General features: G+C 37.8%; 2 protein-coding genes across 6 annotated transcripts in view; one reads left to right on the top strand and one right to left on the bottom strand.

The window, feature by feature from the left end:
* Positions 1–10,057, bottom strand: part of SGF29 (SAGA complex associated factor 29) — a 36,002-nt gene extending 25,945 nt beyond the window's left edge. For all 3 annotated transcript variants that reach the window (XM_074558000.1, XM_074558002.1, XM_074558001.1), the window contains exons 1-3: positions 9,898–10,057; positions 6,195–6,270; positions 6,030–6,102 (exon numbers count right to left, since the gene is read on the bottom strand). In XM_074558000.1, the coding sequence (XP_074414101.1) occupies positions 6,030–6,102; positions 6,195–6,270; positions 9,898–9,972 (224 nt within the window). In that variant the 5' untranslated portion in view covers positions 9,973–10,057. The remainder of the gene's footprint in view (positions 1–6,029; positions 6,103–6,194; positions 6,271–9,897) is intronic.
* A 168-nt stretch (positions 10,058–10,225) lies between these two features.
* Positions 10,226–22,665, top strand: part of LOC141731606 (battenin-like) — a 29,930-nt gene continuing 17,490 nt past the window's right edge. Inside the window, exons 1-8 of one of the 3 annotated variants that reach the window (XM_074557998.1) lie at positions 10,226–10,372; positions 10,576–10,648; positions 11,051–11,126; positions 11,243–11,296; positions 13,439–13,518; positions 16,342–16,427; positions 19,414–19,486; positions 22,180–22,320. In XM_074557998.1, the coding sequence (XP_074414099.1) occupies positions 10,342–10,372; positions 10,576–10,648; positions 11,051–11,126; positions 11,243–11,296; positions 13,439–13,518; positions 16,342–16,427; positions 19,414–19,486; positions 22,180–22,320 (614 nt within the window). In that variant the 5' untranslated portion in view covers positions 10,226–10,341. Of the gene's footprint in view, positions 10,373–10,575; positions 10,649–11,050; positions 11,127–11,242; positions 11,297–13,438; positions 13,519–16,341; positions 16,428–19,413; positions 19,487–22,176; positions 22,321–22,665 lie in introns of all 3 variants that reach the window. The other 2 variants (XM_074557997.1, XM_074557999.1) reach the window with 2 other exon arrangements.

Raw genomic sequence — 22,665 nt, 5'->3', positions numbered from 1 at the left:
TGGGAAAAAAAGGTAAAATTTGGGAATAAAAGTGGAGTTTGGAAGGTGGGAAGGGGTGGGGATGGGATTTGGGGGGAAAAATTGGGGTTTTTATGGGAAAAAAGGGAGGGTGGGGTGGGAAATGGGGGGGGAGGGGGAATTAGGAGGGAAGTGTGAGGGGAAATCTGAGGGGGAAAGGGGAAATCTGAGGGGGAAAAGTGGGAATTTAAATGAATAATGTGGAAATCTGAGGGGAAAAATGTAAATCTGAGGGGGAAAAGTGGGAATTTAAATGAATAATGTGGAAATTTGAAGAGATAAAGTGGAAATCTGAGGGAAAAAAGTGGGAATTTAAAGGAATTAAGTGGGAATTTGAAGGAATAAAGTGGAAATCTGAGGGGGAAAAGTGGGAATTTAAAGGAATTAAGTGGAAATTTGAAGAGATAAAGGGGAAATCTGAGGGAGAAAAGTGGGAATTTGAAGGAATAAAGTGGAAATCTGAGGGAAAAAATGTAAATCTGAGAGGGAAAAATGGGAATTTGAAGGAATAAAGTGGAAATCTGAGAGGAAAAATGTAAATTTGAAGGGGAAAAGTGGGAATTTGAAGGAATAAAGTGGAAATTTGAAGGAATAAAGTGGAAATCTGAGAGGGAAAAAGGGGAAATCTGAGGGGGAAAAGTGGGAATTTAAATGAATAATGTGGAAATCTGAGGGGAAAAATGTAAATCTGAGGGGGAAAAGTGGGAATTTAAAGGAATAAAGTGGAAATCTGAGGGGAAAAATGTAAATCTAAGGGGGAAAAGGGGAAATCTGAGGGGAAAAAGTGGAAATTTAAACGAATAATGTGGAAATCTGAGGGGAAAAATGTAAATCTGAGGGAGAAAAGTGGGAATTTGAAGGGATAAAATGGAAATCTGAGGGAGAAAAGTGGGAATTTGAAGGAATTAAGTGGGAATTTGAAGGAATAAAATGGAAATCTGAGGGAAAAAATGTAAATCTGAGGGGGAAAAGTGGGAATTGGAAGGAATAAAGTGGAAATCTGAGGGAATAAAGTGGGAATTTAAATGATTAATGTGGAAATCTGAGGGAAAAAATGTAAATTTGAGGGGGAAAAGTGGGAATTTGAAGGAATAAAGTGGAAATTTGAGGGAGAAAAGTGGGAATTTGAAGGAATTAAGTGGAAATTTGAAGAGATAAAATGGAAATCTGAGGGAGAAAAGTGGGAATTTAAAGGAATAAAGTGGAAATCTGAGGGAAAAAATGGAAATCTGAGGGGAAAAAGTGGGAATTAGAAGGGATAAAGTGGAAATTTGAAGGAAAAAAAGAGAAAAACTGAGGGGAAAAATGGAAATTTTAGAGGGAAAAATTGGAAATTTGAGGAAAAAACTTGGAATTTAAAGGGATAAAATGGAAATCTGAGGGGGAAAATGGGAATTTGAGAGGGAAAAATTGGAATTTAATGGGATAAATTAAATTAAATTAAATGGGTTCGGAATAAAATGGAAATCTGAAGGAATAAAGGAGAAATTTGAGGGAAAAAAAGAGAAAAATTGAGGGGAAAAATGGAAATTTGAGAGGGAAAAATGGGAATTTAATGGGATAAATTAAATTAAATTAAATAGGTTAGGGATAAAATGGAAATCTGAAGGAATAAAGTAAAAATTTGAGGGAAAAAAAGAGAAAAACTGAGGGGAAAAATGAAAATTTGAGAGGGAAAAATTGGAATTTAAAGGGATAAAATGGAAATTTGAGGAAAAAACTTGGAATTTAATGGGATAAATTAAATTAAATTAAATAGGTTAGGGATAAAATGGAAATCTGAAGGGATAAAGGAGAAATTTGAGGGAAAAAAAGAGAAAAACTGAGGGGAAAAATGGAAATCTGAGGGGGAAAAATTGGGAATTTGAGGGGGAAAAATTGGAATTTAATGGGATAAATTAAATTAAATTAAATAGGTTCGGGATAAAATGGAAATCTGAAGGGATAAAGTAGAAATTTGGAGGATAAATTAAATTAACTTAAATTAAATTAAATAGGTTCAGGATAAAATGAAAATCTGAAGGGATAAAATAGAAATTTGAGGGAAAAATAGAGAAAAACTGAGGGGAAAAATGGGAAATTTGAGGAAAAAATTTGGAATTTAATGGGATAAAATGGAAATCTGAAGGAATAAAGTAAAAATTTGAGGGGAAAAATGGAAATCTGAGGGGATAAAGTGGAAATTTGAGGGGAAAAATTGGAATTTGAGGGGGAAAAAGTGGAAATTTTAGAGGGCAAAATTGAAATTTAAAGGGATAAAAGAAATTTGAGGGAAAAAAAGAGAAAAACTGAGGGGAAAAATGGGAATTTGAGAGGGAAAAATTGGAATTTTATGGGATAAATTAAATTAAATTAAATAGGTTCGGGATAAAATGGAAATCTGAAGGGATAAAGTAGAAATTTGGAGGATAAATTAAATTAAAAATTGAGGTGAAAAGTGGAAATTTGAGGGGGAAAAATTGGAATTTAATGGGATAAATTAAATTAAATTAAATAGGTTAGGGATAAAATGGAAATCTGAAGGGATAAAGGAGAAATTTGAGGGAAAAAAAGAGAAAAACTGAGGGGGAAAATGGAAATTTGAGAGGGAAAAATTGGAATTTAAAGGGATAAAACAGAAATTTGAGGGAAAAAAAGAGAAAAATTGAGGGGAAAAATGGAAATCTGATGGGGAAAATTGGAATTTGAGGAAATAAATTGGAATTTAAAGGGATAAAATAGAAATTTGAGGGAAAAAAAGAGAAAAACTGAGGGGAAAAGTGGAAATTTGAGGAGGAAAAATGGGAATTTGAGAGGGAAAAATTGGAATTTAAAGGGATAAAATGGAAATCTGAAGGAATAAAGTAGAAATTTGAGGGAAAAAAAGAGAAAAACTGAGGGAAAAATGGGAATTTGAGAGGGAAAAATTGGAATTTAATGGGATAAATTAAATGAAATTAAATAGGGTAGGGATAAAATGGAAATCTGAAGGGATAAAGTGGAAATTTGAGAGGGAAAAATTGGAATTTAATGGGATAAATTAAATTAAATGAAATAGGTTCGGGATAAAATGGAAATATGAAGGGATAAAGGAGAAATTTGGAGGATAAATTAAATTAAATTAAATTAAATTAAATTAAATAGGTTTGGGTTAAAATGAAAATCTGAAGGGATAAAATAGAAATTTGGAGGAATTTGGGGGTTTTTGGGTTGAAAAATGGGAATTTGAGGAAAAAATTTGGAATTTAATGGGATAAAATGGAAATCTGAAGGAATAAAGTAAAAATTTGAGGGGAAAAATGGAAATCTGAGGGGGGAAAAGTGGGAAAAATTAGAATTTAATGGGATAAATTAATTTAAATTAAATAGGTTCGGGATAAAATGGAAATCTGAAGGAATAAAGGAAAAATTTGAAGGAAAAATAGAGAAAAACTGAGGGGAAAAATGGAAATTTTAGAGGGAAAAATTGGAATTTAATGGGATAAATTAAATTAAATTAAATAGGTTAGGGCTAAAATGGAAATCTGAAGGGATAAAAGAGAAAATTGGAGGGATTTGGGGGTTTTTGGGTTGAAAAATGGGAATTTGAGGAAAAAATTTGGAATTTAATGGGATAAAATGGAAATCTGAAGGGATAAAAGAGAAATTTGAGGGAAAAAAAGAGAAAAACTGAGGGGAAAAATGGGAATTTTAGAGGGAAAAATTGGAATTTAATGGGATAAATTAAATTAAATTAAATTGGTTTGGGATAAAATGAAAATCTGAAGGGATAAAGGAGAAATTTGGAGGAATTTGGGGGTTTTTGGGTTAAAAAATGGGAATTTGAGGAAAAAATTTGGAATTTAATGGGATAAAATGGAAATCTGAAGGGATAAAGGAGAAATTTGAGGGAAAAAAAGAGAAAACTTAGGGGAAAAATGGAAATTTTAGAGAGAAAAATTGGAATTTGAGAGGGAAAAATTGGAATTTAATGGGATAAATTAAATTAAATTAAATAGGTTAGGGATAAAATGGAAATCTGAAGGAATAAAGGAAAAATTTGAGGGAAAAATAGAGAAAAACTGAGGGGAAAAATGGAAATTTGAGGGGAAAAATTGGGAATTTTAGAGGGATAAATTGGAATTTGAGAGGGAAAAATTGGAATTTAATGGGATAAATTAAATTAAATTAAATAGGTTCGGGATAAAATGGAAATCTGAAGGGATAAAATAGAAAATTGGAGGAATTTGGGGGTTTTTGGGTTGAAAAATGAGAATTTGAGGAAAAAAATTGGAATTTAAAAGGATAAAATGGAAATCTGAAGAAATAGAAGAGAAATTTGAGGGAAAAAAAGAGAAAAACTGAGGGGAAAAATGGAAATTTGAGAGGGAAAAATTGGGAATTTGAGAGGGAAAAATTGGGAATTTGAGGGGGAAAAATTGGAATTTAATGGGATAAATTAAATTAAATTAAATAGGTTAGGGATAAAATGGAAATCTGAAGGGATAAAGTAGAAATTTGAGGGAAAAAAAAGAGAAAAACTGAAGGGAAAATGGAAATTTTAGAGAGAAAAATTGGAATTTAATGGGATAAAATGGAAATCTGAAGGAATAAAGTAAAAATTTGAGGGAAAAAATGGAAATCTGAGAGGGAAAAATTGGGAATTTGAGAGGGAAAAATGGGAATTTGAGAGGGAAAAATTGGAATTTAATGGGATAAATTAAATTAAATTAAATAGGTTAGGGATAAAATGGAAATCTGAAGAGATAAAGCAGAAAATTGAGGGAAAAATAGAGAAAAACTGAGGGGAAAAATGGAAACTTTAGAGGGAAAAATTGGAATTTGAGAGGGAAAAATGGGAATTTGAGAGGGAAAAAATGGGAATTTGAGAGGGAAAAATTGGAATTTAATGGGATAAATTAAATTAAATTAAATAGGTTAGGGATAAAATGGAAATCTGAAGGGATAAAGGAGAAAATTGGAGGGATTTGGGGGTTTTTGGGTTGAAAAATGGGAATTTGAGGAAAAAATTTGGAATTTAATGGGATAAAATGGAAATCTGAAGGAATGAAGTAGAAATTTGAGGGAAAAAAGAGAAAAACTGAGGGGAAAAATGGAAATTTGAGGAAAAAATTTGGAATTTAAAGGGATAAAATGGAAATTTGAGAGGGAAAAATTGGGAATTTGAGAGGGAAAATTGGAATTTAATGGGATAAATTAAATTAAATTAAATAGGTTAGGGATAAAATGAAAATCTGAAGGGATAAAGGAAAAAATTGAGGGGAAAAATGGAAATTTGAGAGGGAAAAATGGAAATTTGAGAGGGAAAAATTGAAATTTAAAGGGATAAAATAGAAATTTGAGGGGAAAAAAGAGAAAAAGTGGGAAAAATTGGAATTTAATGGGATAAATTAAATTAAATTAAATAGGTTAGGGATAAAATGAAAATCTGAAGGAATAAAGGAGAAATTTGAGGGGAAAAAAGAGAAAAACTGAGGGGAAAAATGGAAATTTTAGAGGGAAAAATTGGAATTTTGAGAGGGAAAAATTGGAATTTAATGGGATAAATTAAATTAAATTAAATAGGTTGGGGATAAAATGGAAATCTGAAGGGATAAAGGAGAAAATTGGAGGAATTTGGGGGTTTTTGGGTTGAAAAATGGGAATTTGAGGAAAAAATTTGGAATTTAATGGGATAAATTAAATTCAATTAAATAGGTTAGGGATAAAATGGAAATCTGAAGGGATAAAGGAGAAATTTGGAAGATAAATTAAATTAAATTAAATTAAATTAAATTAAATTAAATTAAATAGGTTCGGGATAAAATGGAAATCTGAAGGGATAAAGGAGAAATTTGGAGAATAAATTAAATTAAAAATTGAGGTGAAAAGTGGAAATTTGAGGGGGAAAAATGGGAATTTGAGGGGGAAAAAGTGGGAATTTGAGGAAAAAACTTGGAATTTAAATGGAAAAATGAAAATCTGAGGGAATAAAGTAGAAAATTGGAGGAATTTGGGGGATTTTGGGTTAAAAATGGGAATTTTGGACTCACTTGCACTCGGCCTCAGCATCAGCCTTGGCTGTGGTGTAGAGCCCCCGGAGCTTGGTGCGGTAATAGGGGGAAACTGAAGAGATTTTGGGGTGAAAATGAGAAAAAATGACCAAAAATTCCCAGAAAATTCCATGGAAATTGAATTTAAATGGAAAATTTGGTTACTTTTGTTCTCGGTCTGCATCCGCTCGTGGGTTTTCTGGATGTTCACCAGGTTGTGTTCGCTGCGGGAGCGCTCCTCCTGGGGAATGGGGAAATTGGGGAAAATGAGGGAAAAATTGGGTGAAAATTGGGGAAAATGAGAAAAAAAATTGAGAAAATTGGGGAAAAATGAGGAGGGAAAAATGAGGAAAAATGAGGGGAAAAAGAGGGGGAAAATGAGGGAAAAAAGGAGGGGAAAAGGAGGGAAAATGAGGGAAAATGAGGAAAAAAATTGGGAAAATTGGGGAAAAAATGAGGGAAAAAGGGGGGAAATTGGGGAAAAATGAGGGAAAAAAGGGGAAAATGAGGGAAAAAAGGAGGGGAAAATGAGGAAAAAATGAGGAAAAAAAGGGGTAAATGAGGGGAAAAAAATTTGGGAAAATTGGGGAAAAATGAGGAAAAAATGAGGAAAATTGGGGAAAAATAGGGGAAAATGAGAAAAAAATTGAGAAAATTGGGGAAAAATAAAGAAAAATGAGGGGAAAAGTGGTAAATTAGGGAAAAAGAAGGGAAAATGTAGAGAAAATTGGGGAAAAATGAGGAAAAAAAGTTGGGAAAATGAGGAAAAAAAGAGGTAAATTAGGGAAAAAGAGGGGGAAAATAGGAGGGGAAAATGAGGGAAAAAATTTGAGAAAATTGGGGAAAAATGAGGAGGAAAAAGAGGGGAAAAGGAGGAAAAATGTGGAAAAAAATTGAGAAAATTGGGGAAAAATGAGGGAAAAACAGGGGTGAAAATTGGGGAAAATAAGGGAAAAAAATGGGGAAAATTGGGGAAAATAAGGAAAAAATTGAGGAAAAAAGGAGGAAAAAAAATGAGGGAAAAAGAGGGGAAAAATAAGGAAAAAATTGAGAAAATTGGGGAAAAAGGGGTAAATTAGGGAAAAAGAGGGGGAAAATAGGAGGGGAAAATGAGGGAAAAAAATTGAGAAAATTGGGGAAAAAGGAGGAAAAAAAGGGGTGAAAATTGGAGAAAAAGAGGGAAAAATGAGGAAAAATTGAGAAAATTGGGGGAAAAGAGGGGAAAATGAGGGAAAATGTGGAAAAAAATTGAGAAAATTGGGGAAAAATGAGGAAAAAATTGAGAAAGTTGGGGAAAAGAAGGGTGAAAATTGGGGAAAATGAGGAAAAAATTGAGAAAATTGGGGAAAAATGAGGAGGAAAAAATGAGGAAAAATGAGGGGAAAAAGAGGGGGAAAATGAGGGAAAAAAGGAGGGGAAAAAAGGAGGGAAAATGAGGGGAAAATGAGGAAAAACTTGAGAAAATTGGGGAAAAAGGAGGGAAAAAAGGGGTAAATGAGGAAAAAATTGGGGAAAAATGAGGAAAAATGAGGGAAAAAGGAGGAAAAATGAGAGGAAAAAGAGGGGGAAAATAGGAGGGGAAAAGTAGGGAAAATGAGGGAAAAAATGAGAAAATTGGGGGAAAAGGAGGGGAAAAAGGGAAAAATTGGGGAAAAAATGAGGGAAAAAGAGGGGAAAATGTGGAAAAAATTGAGAAAATTGGGGGAAAATGAGGGAAAAAATGAGGGAAAAAATGAGGAAAAAAAGGGGTAAATTAGGGAAAATAAGGGAAAAAAGGAGAGGAAAAATAGGGAAAAATGAGAAAGAAAATTGGGGAAAAAAAAGAGGGAAAAATGTGGAAAAAATAGAGAAAATTGGGGAAAAAGAGGGGGAAAATAGGAGGGGAAAAAAGGAGAGGAAAATGAGGGAAAAATGAGGGGAAAAAAGGGTGAAAATTGGTTAAATATAGGGGAAAATGAGAAAAATATTGAGAAAATTGGGGAAAAATGAGGAAAAAAGAGGTAAATTAGGGAAAAAGAAGGGGAAAATGAGGAAAAAATGGTGAAAATTGGGGAAAATGAGGAAAAATTGAGAAAAAAGGAGGAAAAAATGAGGAAAAAAGGGGGAAAATTGGGGAAAAATAGGGGAAAATGAGAAAAAATTGAGAAAATTGGGGAAAAAGGAGGGGAAAAGGGGTAAATGAGGGAAAAAGAGGGGGAAAATAAGGGAAAAAAGGAGGGGAAAAGGAGGAAAAATGAGGAAAAAATTGAGAAAATTGGGGAAAAATGAGGAAAAAAAGGGTGAAAATTGAGAAAAATTAGGAAAAAATTGAGAAAATTGGGGAAAAATGAGGGGAAAAAGAGGGGGAAAATGAGGAAAAAATGAGGAAAAAAAGGGGGAAAATGTGGAAAAAAATTGAGAAAATTGGGGAAAATGAGGAAAAATGAGGTAAATTAGGGAAAAGAAGGGGGAAAATAAGGGAAAAAAGGGGTAAATTAGGGAAAAAGGGGAAAATTGGGGAAAAAGAGGGGAAAATGAGGAAAAAATGAGGGAAAAAAGGGGTAAAATAGGGGAAAATGAGGAAAAATTTGAGAAAATTGGGGAAAAAGGAGGGAAAAAGGGGTGAAAATTGGGGAAAAATGAGGAGGAAAAAATGAGGAAAATTGGGGAAAATAGGGGAAAATGAGGAAAAAATTGAGAAAATTGGGGAAAAATGAGGAAAAAATAAGGAAAAAAAGGGAAAAATGAGCAAAAAAAAGAAGGGGAAAAGGAGAGAAAATGAGGAAAAAATGAGGGAAAAGAGTTTTGGGTTAATAATGAGGGAAAAATTGGGAAATTTGGGGGTTGGAGGAAATAAATGGATATTTATGAGGGAAAATGAGGGATTTTGAGGGGTAGAAATTCATAAATAAAAAGTTATGAGGGAAAAAATTGGGAAATTTGGGAGTTGGAGTAAATAAATTGAGATTTTTGAGGGAAAATTATGGATTTTTGGAAGTTGGAGTTAATATAGAGAAATTTTGAGGGGAAAAATAAAGAAAAATTGGAGAATTTAGAAGAAAAAGAGGATTGGGGGGGGAATGTGGGATTTTAGTATATTAAGAAAAATTTGGGGTAAAAACAGGTGATTTGAGGGCAAGAAAAAGGCAATTTTAAGGTAAAATAAATCAATTTTAGAGTCAAATTTGTGAATTTGTTATAACAATGGGCCGTTTTGCAATAAGAATTGGCAGTTTTATGGTAAAATAGGTGATTTTAGGACTAAATACGCCCGATTTTTAGGTAAAATTAATGTTTTAGGGCTAAAAATTGGGCTAAAAAAGTGGTTTTGTGAGGGGAAACGGGGGATTTGTGAGGGGAAAAAACAAAACTATGAGGGAAAAATGCAAATTTGTGAGGGGAAAATGAAAATTTGTGAGGGAAAAATGACAATTTGTGAGGAAAAAATGCAAATTTGTGAGGGAAAAATGCGAATTTGTGAGGGAAAAATGCAAATTTGTGAGGGGAAATGAGGGAGAAACCGAAGGTCTGTGAGGGGAAAGACGTGACTGGAGGAGAAATTGGTGATTTTTAAAGTCCGTGAGGGGAAAAAAGTTGATTTTTGGGGTGAAAATGAATGATTTCTGGGATCTGTGAGGGGAAAAAAATTGATTTTGAGGTGAAATGGATGATTTTTGGGATCCGTGAGGGAAAAGAGGTGATTTTGCGGTGAAATAATTGATTTTTGGGATCCGTGAGGGGGAAACGGGAGAGAAATAACGGGATCGGTGAGGAGAAATCGGGGGAAAAGCGCAACCAACGGGGATCGGGGATGGTAAAACGGGGGATGCTGAGGAGGAAAGCGAAATCTTTAAAGAAAAATAAAAGATTTTAAAAGAAATTTTGGTACCTGCGTCTGTTTAATGAGCTGGTGCAGCTCCCCCAGCAGCTCCGCGATGCGGGAATCGGCCGAGACCAGCGCCATGACGGGAGAAGGGAACGGGGATGAGGGAGGGGCAAAATGGCGGCGGTTCCTGAGGGGAGCGGCGGGAGGGAGGGACAAAATGGCGGCGCCGCCTCAGAGCGGTCAGAAACCACGCCCACATCACACCATATATGGATAAAACCACGCCTATTTGTCCTTATATGGCATAAAGCCGCGCCTACTGTTATTATTTATACTGAGCTTAAATCACGCCCACAATTTTTTAATATGGATTCGCCCGTGATAAAGCCACGCCCCTTTTCTCCTAATATGGATTTGCCTGCCTTGGAGCCACGCCCACAGATTTCCAATTATGGATTTCGACTGGAAAAGTCACGTGTTCGCCGTGTCACATGACCAGCGTCCAACATGGCGGACGAGGAACCGCTGCTGCCGCCGGGTGAGAGGCAAAAACGGGGAATAAAAATGGGATAAAAAAATGGGAATTCGGGATAAAAACCGGGATAAAAACTGGAATTAAAACCGGGATAAGGAGCCGGGAAGGGCAACGGGGCCGTAAAACGGGACGGGGACACAAAACCGACCCCAAAATCTCCCAAATTTTCCCCAAAATCGCTTCAAAACTTTTCCACTCCCCCTCAGACGAAGACTCCGCCCCTGCCCCGCCTCCCCCGCCCCCTCCGACCTCCTCCTGGCGAATCGGAGCCGCTTTTTGGTGAGTGCCCCTCCCCCAATTTAGACCACGCCCCCAAGCCCCTCCCAAATTCAACCCCTCCCAAATTTCCCGCCAAAACGGAGCCATTTATGGACACACCCCCCATTTAAGCTCCGCCCCTTTGGACAACACTTTGGTGTGACCACGTCCCTTTAAGCCACGCCCCCAGCCTCCCCAATTCTGATTATTTGGGGACACCCCACCCATTTAAGCCCCGCCCCTTTTGACCACGCCCCTTTAAAACCCCTCTACCCCCTTAAACCTCCCCAAATTTCCCGCCAAAACCTCGCCATTTTGACCCCTCCCCCCTGCCAAAACCACGCCCCTTTCTGGCGAACCACACCCAGGTGTGGCCACGCCCACCAGCATGGCCACGCCCCTCTAAGCCCCGCCCCTTTACAGGATTTTGGGGCTCTGTAACAACCTCCCTTACGTGGTGATGCTCAGCGCCGCCCGCGACCTGCTGGAGCCACGCCCCGTGAGTGGCCACGCCCTTTTTTGGGCCACGCCCTCTTTGTGATGGCCACACCCATATTGGGAGGCCACGCCCCCTTTCCTGATTGGATGTTGGGGGATTTTTCCCGGATTTTTTAGGGGGAAGAGCGGCGGAATCGGAGCCGATACGACTGCGACCCCGTGGGGACCGGGGTGGGTGGGGCTTAAGGGGGCGGGGCTTAAGTGGGCGGGGCCTAAATGGGAGGGGATTAAAGGGGAAAGGGTTTAAGGGGTGGGGACTGGTGGGCGTGGCTTAAAGGGTGGGGTTTGAAGGGGTGGGGCTTAAATTGGAGAGGCTTAAAGGGGTGGGGCTTAAGAGGGAGAGGTTTAGGGGTGGGGCTTAAAGGCGTGGGGAATAAATGGGAGGGGCTTAAGGGGGTGGGGCTTAAATGGGTGGAGCTTAATGGGGCAGAGTTTAAATGGGTGGGGGTTTAAGGTTTGGGGTGAAAGGGGCGGGGTCTAAATGGGTGGGGCTGAAAGGGGTGGGGTTCAAATGGGCTGGGCTGAAATGGGAGGGGCTCAAATGGGCGTGGCCTCAGTGGGTGGGGCTTAAATTGTTGGAGGGTTTTGGGGTTGGGCTTCACTGGGTGGGGTTTAAAGGGGTGGGGTTTAAATGGGTGGAGCTTAAAGGGGCGGGGCTTCAATGGGTGGGGTTTAAAGGGGTGGGGTTTAAATGGAAGGGGTTTAAAAGGGTGGAGCTCAAATGGGCGGGGCTTAAAGGGAAGGGCTTCAATGGGTGGAGCTTAAAGAGGTGGGGCTAAATTGGAGGTGTTTTAAAGGGGCGGGGCTTAAAGGGGTTGGGGTTAAAGGGGCGGGGCCTAAAGGGTTTGGATTAAATGGGAGAGACTGGAAGGGGTGGAGCTTAAACAGAAGAGGCTTAAAGGGGAGGAGCTTAAATGGGCAGGGCATTCGGAGTGGGGAATAAATGGGAGGGGCTTAAAGGGGTGGAGGTAAAAAGGGGCGGAGCTTAAAGGGTGGGAGTTAAATGGGGGGAGATTAATGGGGTGGAGTTTAAAGGGGAGGGGCTTAAATAGGTGGGGCTTAAAGGTTGGGGTGAAAGGGGCGGGGCTTAAATGGCAGTGGCCTAAAATGGGTGGAGCTTAAACTGTATGGTATAAATGGGAAGGACTTGAAGGGGAGGGGCTTAAATGGGAGGGGAGTAAATGGGTGGAGCTTAAAAGGGGTGGGGCTTAAACTGTGGGGTATAAATAGGAGGGACTTGAAGGGGAGTGGCTTAAATGGGAGGGATTTCAATGGGTGGGGCTTAAAGGGGTGGGGTTTACATGGGTGGGGCCTAAATGGGAAGAACTTGAAGGGGAGGAGCTTAAATAGGAGGGGTTTAAGTGGGTGGGGCTTAAATGGCAGTGGCCTAAAATGGATGGAGCCTAAATGGGCGGGGCTTAAATGGCAGTGGCCTAAAATGGATGGAGCTTAAACTGTGTGGTATAAATGGGAAGGACTTTAAGGGGAGGGGCTTAAATAGGAGGGGTTTTAATGGGTGGGGCTTAAAGGGGGTGGGGCTTAAATGGGAAGGACTTGAAAGGGTGGGGCTTAAATGGGAGGGTTTAAAATGGGTGTGGCTTAAATAGGTGGAGCTTAAATGGGTAGGACTTAAATTGTGGGGTATAAATGGGAAGGACTTGAAGGGGAGGGGCTTAAATGGGAGGGATTTGAATGGGTGGGGCTTAAAGGGGTGGGGTTTAAATGGGTGGGGCCTAAATGGGAAGGACTTGAAGGGGTGGGGCTTACATGGGAGGGGTTTTACGGGTGTGGCTTAAATGGGTGGAGCTTAAATGGGTGGGGCTTAAACTGTGGGGTATAAATGGGAGGGACTTGAAGGGGAGGGGCTTAAATGGGAGGGGTTTAAATGGGTGGGGCCTTAATGGGAAGGACATTAAGGGGTGGGGCTTAAACAGGAGGGGTTTAAGTAGGCGGGGCTTAAATGGCAGTGGCCTAAAATGGGTGGAGCTTAAACTGTGTGGTATAAATGGGAAGGACTTGAAGGGGAGGGGCTTAAATGGGAGGGCCTTAAATGGGTGGAGCTTAAAAGGGGTGGGGCTTAAATGGGAAGGACTTGAAGGGGAAGGGCTTAAATGGGAGGGGCTTAAATGGGAGGGGTTGAAATGGGTGTGGCTTAAATGGGTGGGGCTTAAACTGTGGGGTATAAATGGGAAGGAGGGGCTTAAATGGGAGGGGTTTAAATGGGCGGAGCTTAAAAGGGGTGGGGCTTAAATGGGAAGGACTTGAAGGGGAGGGGCTTAAAGGGGCGTGGCCTGTGTGGGCGTGGCTCCTCAGGCCGTGCTATTGGCCGACGTCGTCCCCGGGCTGGTGGTGAAGCTGCTGCTGCCCCTGGTGGGGCCGTACCTGCCCATCAGGTAAAAAGGGGCGGGGCTTAAAAGGGGGCGGGGCTTAAAAGGGCATGTCCAAATGGGCGGGGCTTAAAGGGGGCGGGGCTTGAGTTATTTTCATATAATTTTGGGGTGGAAAATTGGATTTTTAGAGGGGAAAATTGAGAATTTTGGCAGAAAAATGATTTTTTTCTACAAAAGGAAATTTTTTAGGGGAAAGGAATTTTTGTTTTTGTAAGGATAAGAAAATTTTGAGGGAATAAAGTGAATTTTTATAAAAAAGGGATTTTTTGGGAGAAGGATATTTTGGGGAAATAGGGAATTTTTTTGGGGAAAAAACGGGAATTTTAGGGGGGATAAAAAGGGAATTTTTGGTGGAAAATTTGGATTTTTTGGGGGAAAAAGGGGAAATTTTTTTGGGGGAAAAAACCAGAATATTTTGAGATTAAAACGGGAATTTTTGGGGATTTAAAAAGGAAATTTTTTGGGGGAAAAAACCAGAATATTTTGAGATTAAAAAGGGAACATTTGGGGGGTATAAAAAGGGAATTTTTTGGGGGAAAAAACCAGAATATTTTGAGATTAAAAAGGGAATTTTTGAGGGAAAAAAACAGAATATTTTGAGATTAAAAAGTGAATTTTTAGGGGTGTAAAAAGGGAATTTTAGGGGGAAAAAACCAGAATATTTTGAGATTAAAAAGGGAATTTTTTGGGGAAAAAACCAGGATATTTTGAGCTTAAAAAGGGAATTTTTGGGGATTGAAAAATGGAATTTTTGGGGGGAAAAAACCAGAATATTTTGAGATGAAAAAGTGAATTTTTAGGGATTTAAAAAGGGAATTTTTTGGGGAAAAAAACAGAATATTTTGAGATTAAAAAGGGAATTTTTGGGGATTGAAAAATGGAATTTTTTGGGGAAAAAAACAGAATATTTTGAGATTGAAAAGGGAATTTTTGGGGATTTAAAAAGGGAATTTTTGGGGGTTTAAAAAGGGAATTTTTTTGGGGAAAAAACCAGAATATTTTGAGATTAAAAAGGGAATTTTTGGGGATTTAAAAAGGGAATTTTTTGGGGAAAAAACCAGAATATTTTGAGATTAAAAAGGGAATTTTTGGGGGTTTAAAAAGGGAATTTTTTTGGGGAAAAAACCAGAATATTTTGAGATTAAAAAGGGAATATTTGGGGGTTTAAAAAGGGAATTTTTGGGGAAAAAAACCAGAATATTTTGAGATTAAAAAGGGAATTTTTAGGGATTTAAAAAGGGAATTTTTTGGGGAAAAAACAGAATATTTTAGGACTAAAAAGGGAATTTTTGTGGATTGAAAAACGGATTTTTTTTAAGAAAAAAACCAGAATATTTTGAGATTAAAAAGGGAATTTTTTGAGGGAAAAAACCAGAATATTTTGAGACAAAAAAGGGAATTTTTGTGGGAAAAAAACCCGAATTTTTTTCAGAAAATAATGGAATTTAAGGGAAGAAATTGAATTTATTTGAGGCAATGAATTTTGGGTTAAAAAAGGGAATTTTTGGGGATTTAAAAATGGAATTTTCTGGGGGGAAAAACCAGAATATTTTGAGATTAAAAAGGGAATTTTGGGGGATTTAAAATGGAATTTTTAGGGGGGAAAAACAGAATATTTTGAGATTAAAAAGGGAATTTTTGGGGATTTAAAAAGGGAATTTTTTTGGGGAAAAAACCAGAATATTTTGAGATTAAAAATGGAATTTTTTGAGGGAAAAAACCAGAATATTTTGAGATTAAAAAGGGAATTTTTAGGGATTTAAAAAGGCAATTTTTGGGGGGTAAAAAGGGAATTTTTGGGCATTTAAAAAGAGAATTTTTTGGGGAAAAAACCAGAATATTTTGAGATGAAAAAGGGAATTTTTGGGGGTTTAAAAAGGGAATTTTTGGGGGAAAAAAACCCGAATTTTTTTCAGAAAATAATGGAATTTGCGGGAAGTAATTTAATTTATTTGAGGAAATGAATTTTGGGTTAAAAAAGGGAATTTTTGGGGATTTAAAAAGGGAATTTTATGGGGAAAAAAACAGAATATTTTGAGATGAAAAAGGGAATTTTTGGGGGTTTAAAAAGGGAATTTTATGGGGAAAAAACCAGAATATTTTGAGATTAAAAAGTGAATTTTTAGGGGTTTAAAAAGGGAATTTTTTTGAGGTAAAAAGGGAATATTTTGAGATGAAAAAGGGAATTTTTGGGGGTTTAAAAAGGGAATTTTTTGGAGGAAAAAACCAGAATATTTTGAGATGAAAAAGGGGATTTTTGGGGGTTTAAAAAGGGAATTTTTGGGGGAAAAAACCGAATTTTTTTCAGAAAATAATGGAATTTGCGGGAAGAAATTTAATTTATTTGAGGCAATGAATTTTGGGTTAAAAAAGGGAAGTTTTTGGGATTTAAAAAGGGAATTTTTTGGGGGGAAAACCAGAATATTTTGAGATTAAAAATGGAATTTTTGGGGATTTAAAAAGGGAATTTTTTGGGGAAAAAATCAGAATATTTTGAGATGAAAAAGGGAATTTTTTGGGATTTAAAAAGGGAATTTTTGGGGGAAAAAAACCAAATTTTTTTCAGAAAATAATAGAATTTAAGGGAAAAAATTTAATTTATTTGAGGCAATGAATTTTGGGTTAAAAAAGGGAATTTTTGGGGGTTTAAAAAGGGAATTTTAGGGCGGAAAAACCAGAATATTTTGAGACGAAAAAGGAAATTTTTGGGGGAAAAAACCCGAATTTTTTTCAGAAAATAATTGAATTTGAGGGAAGAAATGTAATTTATTTGAGGCAATGAATTTTGGGTTAAAACATTGAATTTTTGGTGTTTTTTCCCCCCAGGATCCGCGTGGTGGCCGTGGCTCTGTGCCTGTGGGGCAGCGTCAGCGCCGTGGCCGCGGCCAAAGGGACCCTGAGCGGCCTGGGGGGTGAGCGGGGTCACTCGGGGTCATGGGGGTCACTCGGGGTCATTGGGGTCACGGGGGTCACTCGGGGTCACTCGGGGTCACTCAGGGGTCACTCAGGGGTCACTCAGTCATTCAGGGAAATTTTGGGGATTTTTTGGGATTTTTTGGGGGGGATTTTTGAGATTTTTTGGAGATTTTTTAGTGATTTTTTGGGGGATTTTTGAGATTTTTTTGAGACATTTTGGGATTTTTTCGTGACTTTTGGGGGTGATTTTTTTGAGATTTTTTTAAGATTTTTTTAAGATTTTTTGGAGATTTTTGGAGGATTTTTGAGATTTTTTGGAGATTTTTTGGAAAATTTTGGGGGGATTTTTGGAGATTTTTTTGGAGATTTTTTGGGAGGATTTTGGAGGTTTTTTAGAAGTTTTTTTGGGGGATTTTTTGAGATTTTTTTATAAAATTTTTGGGAAAATTTTTGAGATTGTTTGGAAGTTTTTATGGGATTTTTGCAGATTATTTGGAGATTTTTTTGCAGATTTTTTGGAGATCTTTTAGGATTTTTTTGGAGATTTTTTTGGAGATTTTTTGGGAGGATTTTGGAGATTTTTTGGAGATTTTTTGGGGGATTTTTGAGATTTTTGGAAAATTTTGAGGGGTATTTTTGGAGATTTTTTTAGATTTTTCTGGGGGGATTTTTGAAATTTTTTGGAGATTTTTGGGGGGATTTTTAGAGATTTTTTAGAAACTTTTTGGGGAATTTTTGGATATTTTTTGGGATTTTTTGGGGGGATTTTTGAGATTTTTTGGGGGGATCTTTGAGATTTTTGGAGATTTTTATGGAGATTTTTTGGAGATTTTTTGAGATTTTTTGGGGGGGATTTTTTTGAGATTTTTGGGTTGGGGTCACTCGGGGTCACTGGGGTCACTTGGGGTCACTCAGGGGTCACTCAGTTGTTTAGGGACATTTTGGAAATTTTGGGGATTTTTTGGGATTTTTTGGGGGGATTTTTGAGATTTTTTGGAAAATTTTGAGGGGTACTTTTTGGAGATTTTTTGGAGATTTTCGGGGGGATTTTTGAGATTTTTTGGAGATTTTTAGGGGGATTTTTGGAGATTTTTTGGGGATTTTTTAGGGGGGTATTTCTGAGATTTTTTGGGAGATTTTTTGGATATTTTTTGGAGATTTTTTGGGGGATTTTTGAGATTTTTTGAAAATTTTTTAAGGGATTTTTGGAGATTTTTTTGGACATTTTTTGGAGATATTTTGGGGTTTTTTGGGGTTTTTTGGGGGGATTTTTGAGATTTTTTGGAGATTTTTTAGAGATTTTTTGGGGATTTTTTGGGGGATTTTTGAGATTTTTTAGAAATGTTTTGGGGGATTTTTGGAGATTTTTTTGAGATTTTTTTGGAAAATTTTTTGGGAGATTTTTTGGAGATTTTTTGGGAGGATTTTTGAAGATTTTTTGGGATTTTTTGGGAGATTTTTTGGAGAGTTTTTGGGATTTTTTTGGGAGGATTTTGGAGATTTTTTGTGAGACTTTTTTGGAGGTTTTTTGGAGATTTTTTGGGGGATTTTTAGAGATTTTTTGGAGGATTTTTTAGAGATTTTTTGAAGATTTTTTGGGGGGATTTTGGAGATTTTTTGGGGTTTTTTGGGGGGATTTTTGAGATTTTTTGGAGATTTTTTGGGGATTTTTGAGATTTTTTTGGGGGGATTAATTTGAAATTTTTGGGTTGGGGTCACTCGGGGTCATTGGGGTCACTCGGGGTCACTCAGGGGTCACTCGGGGTCACTCAGGTATTTAGGGACGTTTTTGAATTTTTGGGGTTTTTTTGGGATTTTTTTGGGGGGGTTTTTGAGATTTTTTGGGCGATTTTTGGGGTTTTTTTGTGACTTTGGGGGTGATTTTTTTGAGATTTTTTGGAGATTTTTTTAAGATTTTTTGGGGGATTTTTGAGATATTTTGGAGATTTTTTGAGGGATTTTTGGAGATTTTTTGGGGGAATTTTGGAGACTTTTTGGGTTTTTTGGGGGGGATTTTTGAGATTTTTTGGGATTTTTTTGGGGGGATTTTCGGAGATTTTTTGGAAATTTTTTGGGGTATTTTTGGAGATTTTTGGGGATTTTTGGAGATTTTTTGTAGGATTTTTTAGAGATTTTTTAGAGATTTTTTTGGAAAATTTTTTGGAGATTTTGTGGAGATTTTTTGGGGGGATTTTTGGAGATTTTTTTGGAGATTTTTTTGGAGATTTTTTTGGAGATTTTTTTGGAGATTTTTTGGAGATTTTTTTGGGGGATTTTTGGAGATTTTTTTGTGGGATTTTTTTGAGATTTTTTAGAGTTTTTTTGATGATTTTTGGGGGGGGATTTTTGGGGATTTTTTGGGGATTTTCCAAGGGATTTTTAAAAAATTTTTGCAACCTTTTGGGGTTTCTTTTTGAGATTTTTTGAGATTTTTAAAAAATTTTTTGTGTATTTTTTTGAGGGATTTCTATGAGATTGTTTTGGCGGGATTTTTAGGGATTTTTGGACATTATTTGGAGAATTTTGGAGATTTTTTTGGAATTTTTTTGAGATTTTTTTGGGAGGATTTTGAGATTTTTTTTTGAGATTTTTTGGGATTTTTTCGTGACTTTTGGGGTGAGTTTTTTGAGATTTTTTTTGAGATTTTTTTGAGATTTTTTGGGATTTTTTCGTGACTTTTGGGGGTGATTTTTTGAGGCTTTTTGAAAATTTTTTGGGGGATTTTTGAGATTTTTTGGAGATTTTTTGGAGATTTTTTTGGAAAATTTTTGGGGGGATTTTTAGAGATTTTTTTGGGCGATTTTTGAAAATTTTTGGGATTTTTTTGGGAGCATTTTGGAGATTTTTTGGAGATTTTTTGGGAGAATTTTTGAGATTTTTTGGAGATTTTTTGAGTTGGGGTCACTCAGGGGTCACTCAGGGGTCACTCAGGGGTCACTCAGGGGTCAGAGGTCACTGACCGTTCCCTCATTGGTCACTCAGGTGTGGCGCTGGGCAGTGCGGGGGCGGGGCTTGGGGAGGTCACATTCCTGACCTTGGCCTCCTCCTACCCCAGGTAAGGGGGCGTGGCCTCACTTGAGAGGGCGTGGCCACACCTATAGGCCACGCCCACTTGGGCCACACCTCGAAATGGGGGGAGGGACCAAAAAAAACCCAAAAAATTTGAGGCCAAATTGACCAAATTTGGTCAAAATCAGCCAAAATTTAAATAAGGATAGGGCTGAGTGGGCGTGGCTTATGGAGGGTGGGCGTGGCTACATAAAAAGTGGGCGGGGCTTAAAAATGGGGCTAAAATTCCATAAAATTGATTCAAAATTACCAAAATTTTGGAGCAAAATTGCCCAAATTTGGTCAAAATCAGCCAAAATTTAAATCAGGGTAGGGCTGAGTGGGCGGGGCTTGTGGTGGGTGGGCGTGGCCACATAAAAAGTGGGCGGGGCTTTAAAAGGGGGTTAAAATTCCATAAAATTGATTCAAAATTTGGGGCAAAATTGCCCAAATTTGGTCAAAATCAGCCAAAATTTGAATGGGGGTAGGGCTGAGTGGGCGTGGCTTATGGTGGATGGGCGTGGCCACATAAAAAGTGGGCGGGGCTTTAAAACGGGGTTAAAATTCCATAGAATTGATTCAAAATTACCAAAATTTGGGGCAAAATTGGCCAAATTTGGTCAACATCAGCCAAAATTTAAATAAGGGTAGGGCTGAGTGGGCGGGGCTTATTGTGGGTGGGCGTGGCCACATAAAAAGTGGGTGGGGCTTGAAAATGGGGTTAAAATTCTATAGAATTGATTCAAAATTACCAAAATTTGGGGCCAAAATTGCCCAAATTTGGTCAAAATCAGCCAAAATTTGAATGGGGGTTGGGCTGAGTGGGCGGGGCTTATGGTGGGTGGGCGTGGCCACATAAAAAGTGGGCGGGGCTTTAAAATTGGGTTAAAATTACCAAAATTTTGGGGCAAAATTGCCCAAATTTGGTCAAAATCAGCCAAAATTTAAATAAGGGTAGAGCTGAGTGGGCGGGGCTTATTGTGGGTGGGCGTGGCCACATAGAAAGTGGGCGGGGCTTTAAAAGGGGGTTAAAATTCTATAAAATTGATTCAAAATTACCAAAATTTTGGGGCAAAATTGCCCAAATTTGGTCAAAATCAGCCAAAATTTAAATAAGGGTAAGGCTGAGTGGGCGTGGCTTATTGTGGGTGGGTGTGGCCACATAAAAAGTGCGCGGGGCTTTAAAATAGGGTTAAAATTCCATAGAATTGATTCAAAGTTACCAAAATTTGGGGCAAAATTGCCCAAATTTGGTCAAAATCAACCAAAATTTGAATGGGGGTAGGGCTGAGTGGGCGGGGCTTGTGGTGGGTGGGCGTGGCCACATAAAAAAGTGGGCGGGCCTTTAAAATGGGGTTAAAATTCTATAAATTGATTCAAAATTACCAAAATTTGGGGCAAAATTGGCCAAATTTGGTCAAAATCAGCCAAAATTTAAATAAGGGTTGGGCTGAGTGGGCGTGGCTTATGGCGGGTGGGCGTGGCCAGACAATAGTGGGCGTGGCCTAAAATTTGTGTAAAGAATCACCAAAATTTGGAACCAAATTTGCCCAAATTTGGTCAAAATAATCAAAATCTGGGGTGGGGCCAAGTGTGTGGAGATAAATGAAGGGGCGTGGTCAAATAAAAAGTGGGCGTGGCTTAAAATTTTTGTAAAGAACCACCAAAATTTGGAACCAAATTTGGGCAAAATAATTAAAATTTGCATTGGGGGCGGGGCCAAGTTGGTGAAAATAAATGAAGGGGCGTGGCCAAATAAAAAGTGGGCGTGGCCTAAAATTTTTGTAAAGAATCACCAAAATTTGGAACCAAATTTGGGCAAAATGATCAAAATTTGCATTGGGGGCGGGGCCAAGTGTATGGAAATAAATGAAGGGGCGTGGCCAAAATTAAAAGTGGGCGTGGCTTAAAATTTGTGCAAAGAATCACCAAAATTTGAAACCAAATTTGCCCAAATTTGGTCAAAATAATCAAAATTTGCATTGGGGGCGGGGCCAAGTGTGTGGAGATAAATGAAGGGGCGTGGTCAAATAAAAAGTGGGCGTGGCCTAAAATTTTTGTAAATAATCACCAAAATTTGGAACCAAATTTGGGCAAAATAATCAAAATTTGCATTGGGGGCGGGGCCAAGTTGGTGGAAATAAAGGGGCGTGGTCAAATAAAAAGTGGGCGTGGCTTAAAATTTTTGTAAAGAATCACCAAAATTTGGAACCAAATTTGGTCAAAATAATCAAAACTTGCATTGGGGGTGGGGCCAAGTGGGTGGAAATAAATGAAGGGGCGTGGTCAAATAAAAAGTGGGCGTGGCCTGAAATTTTTGTAAAGAATCTTCAAAATTTGGAACCAAATTTGCCCAAATTTGGTCAAAATAATCAAAATTTGCGTTGGGGGCGGGGCCAAGTGTGTGAAATAAATGAAGGGGCGTGGTCAAATAAAAAGTGGGCGTGGCCTAAAATTTTTGTGAAGAATCACCAAAATTTGGAACCAAATTTGGGCAAAATGATCAAAATTTGCATTGGGGGCGGGGCCAAGTGTGTGGAAATAAAGGGGCGTGGTCATACGAAAAGTGGGCGTGGCTTAAATTGACTTTAAAATCACAAAAACTTGGTCAAAAATCACCAAAATTTCATCCAAAAATGGCGGAAAAAAAGAATTTTGAAAGTGGGCGTGGCTATTCTAATTTGACTCCTCCCCCAGCAGCTTCGGGCTCTCCCATTGGTCGTCGGGGACGGGCGCGGCCGGAGTGGGCGGAGCTTTGGGGTTTTGGGGCTTGAGGGCGTGGCTGCCCCTCCCCCACTCCCTGCTGCCCTTCCTGGCCCTGCCCCCGATGATGCTGCTCAGGTGAGACCCAAAATTTGGAATTTTTCACCCAAAAATTTGAAATTTCTAACCCAAAATTCTCCTTTTTTATCCCAAAATTTGAATTATTTTACCCAAAATTCACTCTTATCAACCAAACTCCACTTTTTTAACCAAAAATTCCTTTTTTTAATCCCCAGAATTTAAAAATTTTGCCAAAAATTTCATTTATTTAACAATAAATCTTCCAATTTTTTTTGTAAAATATATAATATATATAATATAATGTATATAATACAATAAAACTCCTTATTTCCCACAACTTTACAAAAAATTTCCCAATTTTTACCCAAAAATCTTTTAATTTTAATGTCCTGAAATTCCAAA

This window comes from Zonotrichia albicollis, chromosome 24 (genome assembly GCF_047830755.1).
Source record: "Zonotrichia albicollis isolate bZonAlb1 chromosome 24, bZonAlb1.hap1, whole genome shotgun sequence".
Lineage (NCBI taxonomy): Eukaryota > Metazoa > Chordata > Aves > Passeriformes > Passerellidae > Zonotrichia > Zonotrichia albicollis.
The sequence above is the reverse complement of the archived record's forward strand: the minus strand, read 5'-3'. Positions and strand labels throughout refer to the sequence as shown.